Source organism: Hyperoodon ampullatus (assembly GCF_949752795.1).
Source record: "Hyperoodon ampullatus genome assembly, chromosome: 1".
In the NCBI taxonomy this organism is placed as follows: Eukaryota; Metazoa; Chordata; class Mammalia; order Artiodactyla; family Ziphiidae; genus Hyperoodon; species Hyperoodon ampullatus.
Window position 1 is genome coordinate 66504344 of NC_136914.1, and position 12752 is coordinate 66517095.

General features: G+C 56.0%; 1 protein-coding gene across 3 annotated transcripts in view; it reads right to left on the reverse strand.

The window, feature by feature from the left end:
* The window catches only part of DLG5 (discs large MAGUK scaffold protein 5), a gene marked incomplete at both ends in the record, with an annotated part of 121181 nt that overhangs the window by 12885 nt on the left and 95544 nt on the right, over positions 1 to 12752 (reverse strand). For 2 of the 3 annotated variants that reach the window (XM_079717489.1, XM_079717487.1), the window contains 10 exons: positions 572 to 755; positions 2142 to 2288; positions 2983 to 3116; positions 3235 to 3397; positions 6514 to 6664; positions 6899 to 6988; positions 7642 to 7754; positions 9067 to 9211; positions 9549 to 9672; positions 10491 to 11510. In XM_079717489.1, the coding sequence (XP_079573615.1) occupies positions 572 to 755; positions 2142 to 2288; positions 2983 to 3116; positions 3235 to 3397; positions 6514 to 6664; positions 6899 to 6988; positions 7642 to 7754; positions 9067 to 9211; positions 9549 to 9672; positions 10491 to 11510 (2271 nt within the window). Of the gene's footprint in view, positions 1 to 571; positions 756 to 2129; positions 2289 to 2982; positions 3117 to 3234; positions 3398 to 6513; positions 6665 to 6898; positions 6989 to 7641; positions 7755 to 9066; positions 9212 to 9548; positions 9673 to 10490; positions 11511 to 12752 lie in introns of all 3 variants that reach the window. The other variant, XM_079717488.1, reaches the window with a different exon arrangement.

Genomic DNA, 12752 nt, shown 5'->3' on the forward strand with positions numbered 1-12752 from the left:
AGAGACAGAGAACTGGGGTCAGAGGGCATCTTGGGCACCCGTGAGAGGCCGGGTGTAGGGTAAAGGTGAGACTCAGCATCCCCTTCACTGGGCATCCATCTGCCCCACCTCCGCAGGTAAGGCTGAGTCCTCTGTCGAGTGTCTGCTCTACCCTCGACAGCTGCTCCCAGGAGAAACCCTGTTCTAGTCCCCCAGCAAGTAAGGCCTATTGGAAACACAGCACTTCACCTTGCTTATGCTCCCTGCTAGCTTTCGGTACCTATGACCCACCTCCCCCACCCAACAGGAGACGCAGTGAGAGGGAGATGGCCCTCGCCATCGGACCAGTCCTGACTCCTGCCACTGACAACAGTGGAGCATCTCCCCTCCGGACACCAGGGCCCAAACCAGGCCCCCTTACCCGCTTCCCCATGATCTACCCAGCAGGGGTCTGGGCGGCATCCAGTGCCCACACACAGCGGTCGCCAGCAGAGGCTGTGCTCCTCCACCTCCTGTGCCAACTGAGACGGCGGGAAGCCCGACGTGCAGGCAGAAAGCAGCCCGGCTGCTGCGCAGAGGGCGCAGAACTCACCTCAAGGACGAGGTCCCCAGGCACGAGGCCATCGGGGCCCTTGGCAGGACTGTCGTCCTCCACCTCGGCCACGAACACCCCATGCAGGTTCCCACCACATAAGTGCACGCCAAGCTCCAGCTGGGACTTCTTGATGAAGACAACTCGTGGTTCTGGGGTCTTCTTGGTGGCATCTCCCACCATCCTTATGGGGAGGAAAATGAAGCTCTTCAATTGTGCACAGGGAGGGAGGAAGACATGAGAAAGATGAAACAGTGGTGATGATGCCCTAACCGTTTTCTGCTGCCCCCGCCACGGTCTCACAAGCTCTCAGAACCACAGGAACCGGGAGGCGGGCCGACACAGCCTCTAGTTCTAGTGACCTGGTTTGTAGGCAGGATGCTGAGGTTTGGTAGAGGTGAACACATGACCCCGGGTCACAAAGCCACTTGGGAACAGAGTGGAAATCAACGCCCCTGCTTTCCAGCCCAGCTGTCCATCACACACCATGGGCTATGTCTTGCCCACCTGGACTGCACTTGTTTTCCTAACTATTCTCCTGCGGAGAACTGCAGAGCCAGGCTCACCATCCAGGGCACAACTCATCCAGCAAATGTTTACTGAGCAGCTTCTATGGCCCAGATGGCACTAAACCAAGAAGCAAGGCCCCTTGCCATCAAGGAACTCACAGCACAGGGACACTGAAAGGCTGGCAAACAAACTGAGTGAAGGAGACAGGACAGCAATGGAACCGAATGAGCAGGACCTCAGCGGGGGAGCCAGCCAGTGACGAAAATTTTGCTGCAGGTAAGTGTAGCCATAATGGGCACAGTGAACGGTCACAAGTAGGAAAGCCCTGAAGATGTCCCAGCTTCCAGCCTCAAACTTCTGTGAACAGTCCATTAAAGTCGTACCCGAGAAAGGGCTCTGTCCAAGACTGCAGAGTGACTGCCTCAGGACCCAGCCTGTGTGACCCTCTCCACCACCTCCCCACCAGCTTCTGCCCACACTAATGCCGTTCCCTCCACTGGACATCTCTTCACACCCGCCCTTGGCACGGCTAACCCCTGCTCATCTGGAACGCTGTGACTGAGCTGTCACTGCCCTGCCGTGCTCCTCATGACTGTTCCATCGTGGCCCCTGGTGCCCCTCCCAGCACTCCGGCTGTGCTGCACATGCCTGGACACTGGTCTGCCACCCTCAAACCTAGAGCTCCTTGGGGGCAACACTGCTGTTGATGGCCAGAGCCCAGGGCCTGGCTGGGGGATGACCGTGGGATTCTGTCTAAGGACAGAACCAGAAAACAAGTGAGTGAGAAAAGGAGGAGAGAAAGAAAAAAGGCAGAGCTAAGAATGAGTCAGTGAGAAAACGAGAGAAAAAAAGGGAGAGAGGGCAGGACGGAGGGAGGAAAAAAGGACTGGCGTGCTCCCCACCCCAAATCCTGACAAGCCGGTGTGCCGTCTGCAGCGCAGGGCAGCGCTGGGACCCACGTCCCTCAGAGGATGTGCTTGGGCCCCAACAATGACCCCCCGGACCCACCCCACTCAGCCAAGGTGCACGGATGGAAGGCTCATGGCACGCATTTGCTGACCTGGAGCTGGGGGAGCTCTGCTTGGCCGGGGGGGTGCCAGGGCCCTCGTCCTGCTCCATCAGTGGGTCAATGACAGAGGGATGCTCCGGGGTGGTGGCACCGCTGCCCTGGAGAGTGGAGTGGGGACTGACAGGGTCCAGGTGGGAGCTGGGGACAGAGGACAGGAAGAGTAAGGAGTGGCATGCAGCCGGCCAGAGCCACCCCCTCTCTGGTGGTGACCAGGTCTGGGATGTGAACAAGGACCAGGTCACGCAGCTCTGTGACCCGAACCCTGAGGAGAGCAGGTGCCTCAGGAGCCTGGACTCGGTCACCCAGCTGCAGGATCTGCCTGTCCTCAACTCGGGGATCCTCTGCAAAGGGGTCGGCCTGGGGACCCCTGAATTCACCGTTCTCTTTTCCTCTGCATGTGCATTTCAGCCCTTCCCTTCACAGGCGCTGCATGACAGGGGCATGTCTCACCCTTTCCTCACCTGTCCTGACACCCACAGCACAGAGGCAGATGGGGGCAGGTGTCCAGTGTCTGCTCGTGGAGTGGGGCCAGACCACTCTGTGGGAGCGCCCGCTCGGGGCCGCAGCTCCTGGCTGCTCCACATACCCATGCCGGGGCTTCCTGCTGCACGGAGGACCCAGCCACCTGTTTCCACACCCTACTTCAGGAGGGAAAACCATCCCTCCATATGTCCCTTCTCCAAAACCCAGGGCTGGTCAACTCCTCTCTCATGGCAGCAGAATCCCCAGAACTTGCAGCTGGCACGTAGGTCTCCCCATAGCGAGCCACGCACCTGCCGCACCCGTCTCTCTTCCTGCGGCCCCCATGCCCCCTAGGAGGCCAGGGCCTCACCTGGACCGGGAGTGGCCGCTCAGCTGGTGCATGTGTGGGTTGTACTGGGCCAGGATGGTGATGGTGTCGCACTGTTGCCCGATGATGAGCCGGGCCTGCTGCTCCGTGGCGCTCCGCAGGTTTATGCCATTGAACTAGGACACACCGAGAGCGGGCTCAGTGATGGGAGAGGAGGGCGTGGAGGAGGTCCTGGGGACTCAGGGAGGGAGGGGAGGAGAGGAGAGGAGGGAGAGGACGGCAGCTCCCGCTCACCTCAAGTAACTGGTCCCCGTACTCAAGCCCGGCCTGGTGAGCAATGCTCCCCCCGGTCACCTTGGAGACGTAGACACCTCCCTTCTCCCCGCTCACGATGGAGATGCCCAGCGGCTCCGAGCCCTTCTGCAGCTTCACATGGCGTGGCTCCTCCACGTAGGGCCTTGGAAGAGAGCCAACAGTTTTGCGGACTCAGACTCAAAGGAAAGGCCTGGGGAAGATCTGAGGTCAGGCATGCAATCACTATGCAGAAAGGGCCAGGGGGCACAGACGCTCCTATGATGACACAGCTGGATGGGAACACGATGAAGTCCACCTTTGTACGACGGTGATACACAACCCCATGCAATACAGACACAACCCCCCACCCATGGATGGACACAGAAGCACCCAGTACCAAAGACACCAAGAAGGGTCTGTGTGAACTATAAACACTGATATACGCAGGGAAAAGGCACGCAGGTTTCCCTAACAGGAGAGGAGTGGCCTCACAATGTGCAATGTACAAACCTCCAATGGGGTCTCAAGACGCCCTTGGGGAAAAAGGACTGCTTTCTGGGATGATATTCACCCAAGAAGGGACAACATAAAATATCAGTTTTTATATTTACCGGTACACAGGAGGATGCAAAATGATCATGAAATTAAGCTGCTGCAAACCCGAGGCACTAAAAAGGGAGCAGGGAGGCTGGGAGCAAGGCGGCACCATGCACCCACTGGCCCCGGGGAGCCGCCCACCGCACCGCGGGGGATAAGGGGCACAGGGGGCTGGGGTGGGGACCTCCTGTCGGGCCAACCTCACACTCCTCAGGGAGGAGGACCTGGGCCTGGCAGCCACAGGCAGTCTCAGGAGGGATCTGTGGTGGTGGAGGCATCTGGAAGGTGCAAAAGGTTAGAAAGCAGAGTGGGGTGATCGGAGGAGGAAGACAACCACAGACGCCTGGAACGTGACAGACAGACAGACAGACAGTTAAGTGACCCCGAGCCGCCAGGACCGCCGCTGCATGCTGCCCGAGCTCCTCCTCAGGACAAGACTGCAGCCAAAGGCCAGGGGAGGGGACAAGCAGAGCGCCACCGCCGAGGGCTCCCTCCTCCAGAGCACATGTCGGGGAGTTGGGGGTTGGTCCACGTGCTGAAGGGCAGGCAGGCAGAGGGGGGCCCTTTTGGAAGGAATCCTTACTTTTTAATCTCCCGAATGATTTAAATTTTTTATAATATGCACAAGAGTTTTGTCAGAACAATAAGGCTGCTTTGTAAAAGAAGTTCATAAAGTATACTTAACACTACCAACAGCTTAAAACATAGCATTAAGGAGGAAGTGTTTATGTATGTAAAACAATATAAATAAAGCATGCTATTTAAATTGTATATATACATACACACACACCTCAGAAGGTGAATTAACAGCAACTGAACCTCGGGTTGATGAGATTATGTGACTTTTTTTCTTTCTACTTTTCTAGTTTTCCCAATTTTCTATAATGATAGTTAACTTGAGACTGAGGAAAAGAGGGACTTTCTTTTTTTTTTTTTTTTTTTTTTTTTTTTTGCGGTACGTGGGCCTCTCACTGTTGTGGCCTCTCCCGTTGCGGAGCACAGGCTCCGGACGCGCAGGCTCAGCGGCCATGGCTCACGGGCCCAGCCGCTCCGCGGCATGTGGGATCTTCCCGGACCGGGGCACGAACTCGTGTCCCCTGCATTGGCAGGCGGACTCTCAACCACTGCGCCACCAGGGAAGCCCGAGGGACTATTTTTAGTAAGTAACCCATTCTTCAGTCAGGTCACACATGTTAAAGTTTATGTCACCTAAGCGCTGTGAAGGCAGGAATCACCGACACCGACACACACACTTGCTCACACACACACCGGTTCTCTGTGCACCGCCGAGGAAGCTAAGGGGATGTCTGAACTGCGTGTGATAAGGCCCCTTCTGCTTCTAAGGAGCCCCCTTCAGTGGGGGGAAGGTCTTGTTCTCTCAGTGACCTGAGCTGGGGGGGTTCAATAAAACCTCCCACCCACCCACCCACACCCTCAGGCCCGGTTTGTGCTCCTGTCTGCACAACGCAGGTGAGGCCATAATGAACACATCCACGTGAACTGCGCTGACTCCCCTGGAGGCCCAGGCGCCTTGGCGGTTATGGGTACACTCTGTTCTCCAGTTTACACTTGCTAGGTGTGCTGTCTTACAGGTTCAGATCGTAAATGAGATTTTCTTAATGATGGGCCCACCCAGCAGCATCTCTTGCATGGCTTGCAGCTACAAGGGCCCTCAGCTTTCTGGATGTAAGTGGAGGAGAGTAGCTCTAGTCCTTCTAAGTGATTAGATAAAGGTAAGTTCAAGTTTAATCCAATCTCCCACTAGGATCTAGACAGAACCCTTTAAATATATAGATACGATCTGGTAAATCCCACTCTGAAGAACACCAGAGGTGGATGAGGAACGTGCAGAGCTTGTGCAGGGAGCGAACAGCCCTGAGAGGAGGCATGTCTGGACTGACAGCTGAGATCGGCCTGCATTTCAAAATGAACCAATAAATGGCTAAGCTGTACACGTATGATTCACATACTCTTTTCCTATGTGTATTTTATCTCACAATAAAAAGCTTGGGGGGCGGGGGGAAGGGAGCAAGCGATACAGCTGTGTTCTGGGGCCAAAAAGAAAAGGATAAGAATGAGTCCTGGGACTTCCCTGATGGTCCAGCGGTTAAGACTCCGCTCTTCCACTGCAGGGGGCAGGGGTTTGATTCCTGGTTGGGGAACTAAGATCCCGCATGCCGCGCGGCGCAGCCAAAAGTTAAAAAAAAAAAAAAGAGTCCTGATTCTAATTAGGGTAGGCCAGTCACTAACCATGTGACCACAGACAGATGCCACTGATCACGGGGTTATGTGAGGATTTCACGACTTATTACGTGGAACATGCTTAAACAAGGGCCTGGGAAGCAGTGAATGGCATCACTCCGTCACGGTCACTGTCAGGTCGTCCCCAGCATCACGTGCTGGAGCCCCCCTCCTCCCGTGGGCACTCAGTGGAAGGAGCTCACCCTGCTCCTCCAACTGGCCATCCACGTGCGCCCCTCCTCCTGCATCACGTGTCCACAGGACTTCCTCGTGACGTCCTGGAGCAAGACACCAGGGGATGCTAGGCGACCCCAATGCCGGTGGCCTCGCCGGAGGTCAACTCTGTCGGAACTCCCCAAACCGCACCACGCCCGGGGCCGAGGGCGCGGCCGAGCGCTGGCCCGCTGCAGCAGCGCGCCGTCCTCCCCTGTGCCCGCTCACCTGTCCTTTCTGCGCTCCCCGAGGGCCGCGGGGTTGACGGCAATCCTGGGCAATGTGGCGGCTGAGGTCTGGGATGGGCTACAGGAGGACAGGCCTTCGACATTCAGAGGAGACTGCGGGGGAGTGCTGCACTCCGAGTGGGACAGCGAGCCTGCCGAGAGGGACGGGTGAGGGCCGGGCCTGCACCTCCGCTCCCGCAGCCCAGACACACGGCCGTGCGTGCAGGTGCCTCGTGCCTCGCACTCCCCTGCATCGCCCGCCAGGCCCGGCCCCGCCAGCATGACTGATGGCTGAGACAGGGAGCGAACTGTGAGCGGTGCCCAGACACCCCACCCTGAGGACAGAGGGGGTCAGCAGGGGGAGGGGGGCACTGAGAAGTTCTCACCTCTGTCAGAGCCCATGACAGACCGCGGATATCTTGGCGTTGATGGGATTTTAATGCGTTCTGCCTTAAACTGCAAGTTGCTCGAAGACCCTGTGGTTCCACAAGGGGACAAAACTTTAGGCCTGCGGTTAAACAGCGCCCCTCACTCCCTCACCACCATCCTAGTAGTCAGGAAACATACACGGTTACGACAGAATGAAAGTGGGCCCTGCCATTTATCCCCGAGGGGGTCTCAACGTGGAACAGTCGGGGAAAGCAGAGGCCTAGCCCCAGTGTGTGAATAAACCGTGCAGGGCTAGGCTGCTCCAGAACAGCATTCCACAAGTCTCGCTTCCAGCCCCGAACAGAGACAGTACCCCACGTGACAGGGGCGGCTGCTGGCCCTGTGTCCACAACGCTGGAAGCAGCTCCATCAGGGTCTCTTTGAGATATAACTGCTAGCCTCGACTCTGGGCTGCGTTTTCCGTAAGTGATCGGCCACATGACATCCCCCAGAATGACCTCAGGGTCAGGCAGCAAGGCTCCTGGGCCAGGGGTCACCAGAACAACTACACGGCCACTGTGGGAAGCTGCAGGAAGGCCACAGGAAAGGGCTCTGGGTGCAGCATGGAGCCGGCCTCGGCACCCAGACAGGAGAGGGGCTGTGTGTGTGGGCCGCCAGAAGGTCTGGTCACGAGGATGTGGGTGGAGACGAAGAAAGGCTGGTGCCTGCTCTGGCGAGAAGGCGCCAGTGGCTCAGTTACCAAGGCGGGCGCTGGAGGGCAGGGAGTTGCACCCGTGGGAGGCTCTCATCTCAGAGCAGTCGCTGCAGGCCCTGGGGCTCAGATCCAGGCTCAGGCGGCCCTGGTGCTGGACACTGTCGAAAAGCAGACAGGTGAAGGGCTCGGGAGGAGGACCAGGTCAGGATAACAAGTGGCTGGCCTCCCTGAGGCCCTCTGCCAGCTCAGGGAGGCCCAGAAGCGGCTCCCAGTCAGCCGAGGATGGCGACTGCCCGCAGCCACGCTCAGAGGGCCCTGCAAGCGCCGGGCCAGGACCAGGCTCACTGGGACAGAGGGCTTTCTGCAGGGACGAACAGAGGCTCTGCCTCCTGGGTGGGCAGGGAGGGGCAGGACAGCACCAAGGACCTGGCAGAGTCCTGCGCCTCCCTCAGGAGAGCCCGTCCCAGGAAACGGGAGAGCTGAGGGCAGGGAGCCCGCGTTGCCCACGTCAGGCTGGCCTGCAGTCAGACCCAGTGATGACCTCTTCTAGCTGTGAGACTACATCTCTTGCCTGCTTAGAGCCTTCCAGTGGTCTTCACTGTACTCAGCAAAATAAAACCCAAACTCTGGGTTTGTGCCCTACGACGTGGGCCTTCCTCCTGACTCACCATCTCTTTGCCAAGCTCCCCTACTCTGTCCCTTGAGCCCACTGCACCATTCTCAGACGCCCGGGCTGTAGCACCTACAGCCCTCCTTCCTGGAGGCTCCTCCCCAAGTCGTGTACAACTGGCCTCTTCTCAGCCTTCTAGTCATGGCAGCATCCCCCTGCACGGGGCCCTCTCCACCACCCAATATAACTTGCCACCCTCTTCCAAGTCACAGCCTAGCTTGTCAACACTTTAGGGTCTTTAGGGCCATTCAGCACCATCTGGTATCACTCTGTTCTCTTTTTCTGTCCCACCCCCACCCCGCCCCGGCCACTTGAACACAAATGCCACAGGAGAGGAAGTTTGTCTAATTTTTCACTGTAGCCCTCTAGAACTATAGCAGTCCATGGCATGTAGTCTGTGCTCTATTAAAACCTGTCAAGTAATCGAATGAATGAGTGACCTTGAGCCAATCCATTCATTTTCTTAAGGCTCAGTTCCTCATCTATCAACCAGAGACAGTAATAGTAGGGTGGCTCTGGCGACCAAGTGAGATGATGCTTATAAAGGTCTGAGGACAGTGCCTGGCATGTGAGCGCTCAGGTATCAGCTGCCATCTCTACCATCGTCCTACAAATACCTTTTCAAGCTCCACCTGGTAAATAAAGAGAGCGACCTTAAAGTTTAGTTTCCTCGGGGTCCCAGTGCTGCTCTACCTGGCCTCTTCCCAGCTAGGCAAGGGAACCCCTCTATACACAGTGGCTTTATGCCCAGGTGGGCTTGGATGGCTGGGGTACAGGGAAGCACAGGTGGCTTCACATACCTGGGATGCAAACCCTGGGGGCCAGCCTCTCTGGGGACAGGCGGAGAGCTGCAAGGGCCGACCCTGTGGCTGCGCACGGTGTAGATGGGGTTCCTCAGGACGGAGCTCACAGTGGTGCCTGGGGTCATACTGCGGGGAACAGTGCCTGCAAATGGGCAGGGTGAGACAGTGGCCCCAAAGCATCCAGCCAGCCCCAGATCTATGCAAGCTTCTGGCCCTGCTCCACCTGTAAGCCAGGAGAACCCTCTTTAATGCTTCCCATTTCCCAGGCTGCTATGGGGAGAAAGCACTCTGAAAAGCTAAAAAATGTCACTGATAGAAGACTGAACACTCCAGATAGGTGAGCAGTGGCTAGATCTTTGGACCACCGGGTTGAGGACACACAGCGGCTCCCTGAAATGACAGTCTCCACTCTCCCTGGGACTGGGCGGCCCTGTGAGCCCGCATCGACCCTCCTCCCCGGCCCTGCCCTGCCAGCTCACCCACAGACGCCCTGCTGGAGTAGAAGGGGGGGTTGCTGTGCCGGCTGGAATGCCCTGGCGAGTAAGGGGACCACTCCTGGAGATCCGGGGAGAGCTCTCCACTGGCTGGGACGCTCTTCTGCTCCTGCAGAACCAAAGGCAAGAGGCAGTGGCTGGAAACAGGGAAACACACAGGCATTTGCAAGCGATTTCTGTCCCTTACGACCTAGCTTCTCCCACTCAGACTCATGACGTGACATTGGGGAGAGATCGTAACTCGTTTATTCATTCACGTTGCCTTACACATCTGGAAGAGAAGAACTTCCTTCAAAAATACTTCGGGAGAAAACCACACAAAAAGAATCTGTTCTTTCAAATAAACAGCTTTTGTATGTAGAGAGGGTGGAACACACGGGTGCATCGGGCACACATATGTAGCAACTCCACACCGCCTGCCCAGCCGTGTGAAGCTCCGTGTCTGCTGAGAGTAGCACGGATTTGTTCTCCTGCTCACAGCAACCTCTCCCTTCTGGAAATAACCACAGCACCCACAAAAAACAAGCCGGCCTGTCCTACTGCCGGCTAACAGATTCACGCGTGCTATCTTGACTCCCTAAACCCTTTGAGGTGGGTCCTTGCCACTTGGGTTTATTGCAATACAAGTTCAAAAGCTTCTTGCTCAATAAGCAAATCAAACCCCACGCCCAAGAAAGCGTTGCCCTCTTGCCGTCATATTACCGCTATCATGCACACCCCAGGCTCCTTTCTAATCTCCTAAAGGGAGACTGCTTCCTGCTGGCACTCACCTGCCATCCCCTCCCCTTCCCCCGGGCAGGTGCTGAGAGCAGAGGCAAAGGAGCCAGGGCTAAGCCTGAGCTGGGGGATGCCAGTGCGGGCGGGCGCAGGCCCCTGAGTGGCCCGCCCCACCTCCACCTCACCCTGACCCACTCCAGGGCTCTCTACCTCCAGGAACTGAGCAGAGATCACTACTGGAGCGAGCTTGGGCCGAAAGCTGGGAGCAGACTTTGGCCGGCGGCGCTTCTGCCCCAGCTCGTCTATCTTCTGGGAGGTGAGGTCCTCGTCACAGGACTTCTTGGCCGGCAGGTAGGAGGAGTCCCCGTCCCCTTCAGGGTAGTAGCTGGAAGCAATGCGGACCCTGGCCTTGCGAGGGGGCGAGGCGTGCATGGGCTCCCCGGGGTCCATGTCGGGGGGCAGGGCGCTCGGGGGGCTGGTGGATGGGGAGCTGCCCACTAGAGTGGCCTCTGACTCAGAACTGGTTTCCAGTTTGTGCTGGAACTTAATGGAGTCACCCCTCCTGGGAGGTTTTGGGGGCGTCAGAGGTCCCACCCTCTTGGAGGGCAGGGGGGAGTAAGCAGGCCCAGGGCCTGGGAGCAGGTAGTCTATTTTGGGGGGCGTCTGGGGGCGTTTGAAAGTGTTTGGGTCAAAGATAGACTTTCTTTGCTTTGGCTTCTTGTAAACGGAGAGCTTCTCGGGTCCTGCTGTGGAGCTGAGCACAGCCTTGGGCCAGGTCCCGCCGCTGTTGGCATTCTCGGGCTCTGCCTTGTCCAGGCGGGCCTCTGCCTCCCCACAGGGGCCCACCTCAGTCTCGAAGGGCAGCAGTGGCCGCCGGCTACGCACGTCCACCGGCCCAGAGCCACGTTCCCCCGAGGCGTCCGAGCGGAAGGGGCTCAGGCTACGCTCGGAGGCGCTGGGACAGGCCTGGGGGGAGACGGGGAAGGTTCCCCCGGGGAACGGCTTGTGCAGGAAGGAGCTGCTGCCTCCTGGGGGGCCCGACTCCTTCCTGTCCTCCAGCCTGTCGGCGTAGAAGATGTCCGTCTGCGTGGAGTTGTTGTGCTGCATCAAATTCCGTTTATTCTGAGCCTGGACCTCCGGGCCATGGGCTCGGAAGCTCAGCATCTTATCAGAGTCCTTGATGTTTTCAAAGATGTTCTGGCCGCTCCACGAGGCGCTCTGAGGGAACACCTGAGTGGGGGTTGCAGAGGAGTGAGGAAGAGAGCCGGTGAGACCGCCCGACCTGGAGCTGCCACTGAAAATCATCCCTGGAGGTAGAGCGATGGTCAGGAATGGGCCACACACACCCCGAAGTTGGACAGATGGACAGACGTGCAGGCATGTACACCTCACCAACAGGTGAGGCTTGCTCAGAGCCAGGCCACTGGGAACCCACAGGAAAGACACAAAGTTCCCTTGACTTTGAGCACTTTCTGAAATCATCTGCACTGTGTCCTGCCTATTTTTTTAAAAGTATTAAATGTAAATATAAAAAATTCATTATTAAAGACATCTTACAATACACCTAGACAATGGAATATTATTCAGTGATAAAAAGAAACAATCTATCAAGCCATGAAAAGACATGCAGGAACCTTAAATGCATAGTACTAAGTTAAAGAAGCCAATCTGAAAAGGCTACATACTATATGAGTCCAGCTATATGACATGCTGGAAAAGGCAAAACTACAGAGATAGTCAAAAGATCAGTGGTTGCCAGGGCTTGAGGGGGAGGAAGGAATGAACAGGTGAAGCCCAGAAGATCTTTAGGGCCCTGAAATTACCCTGCAGGATACTGTAATGGTGGATACATGTCATTATACATTTGTCTAAACCCGTAGAATGTACAACCCCAGGAGTGAATCCTCACATTAACTACAGACTTTGGTTAATACTAATGTATTAATATTGGCTCATCAATATTACAGGGCAGAAAATATGAGAACTCACTGTACTAACTCAACTTTTCTGTAAACCTAAATCTGTTCCCCAAAAAGTCTATTAATTTTAAAATAATTTTTAAAAATATCTCTTAATGAAGTAGATGAGCCTTTTTCCAACCTTCTTAGAAAAGCTGATAAAAAGTACAATAAACGTCCTTAAACCCATTTAGATTCAACAATATTTTGCCCAATTGTCTATATTTATACTGCAGATCATTCAAAAATAAGTTACAAATATTATGACATTTCACCCTAACAGCTTTAGCATCATGCATTTCTCCCAAATAAGGCCATTCTCCTGTATAACCCCAATACCATCATTATACCCAGGAAAAGTAACAATTCCCTAACATCATCTAATTATCCAGTCCAGATCCAAATGTATCCCCCATCTCCAAAATGTCCTTCATAGCTAGGTTTTTTTGTTTCTGGGTTTTTGGTTTGGGTTTTGGTTTTTAAACCAGGATCCAGTCAGGGTTCATGCATACCT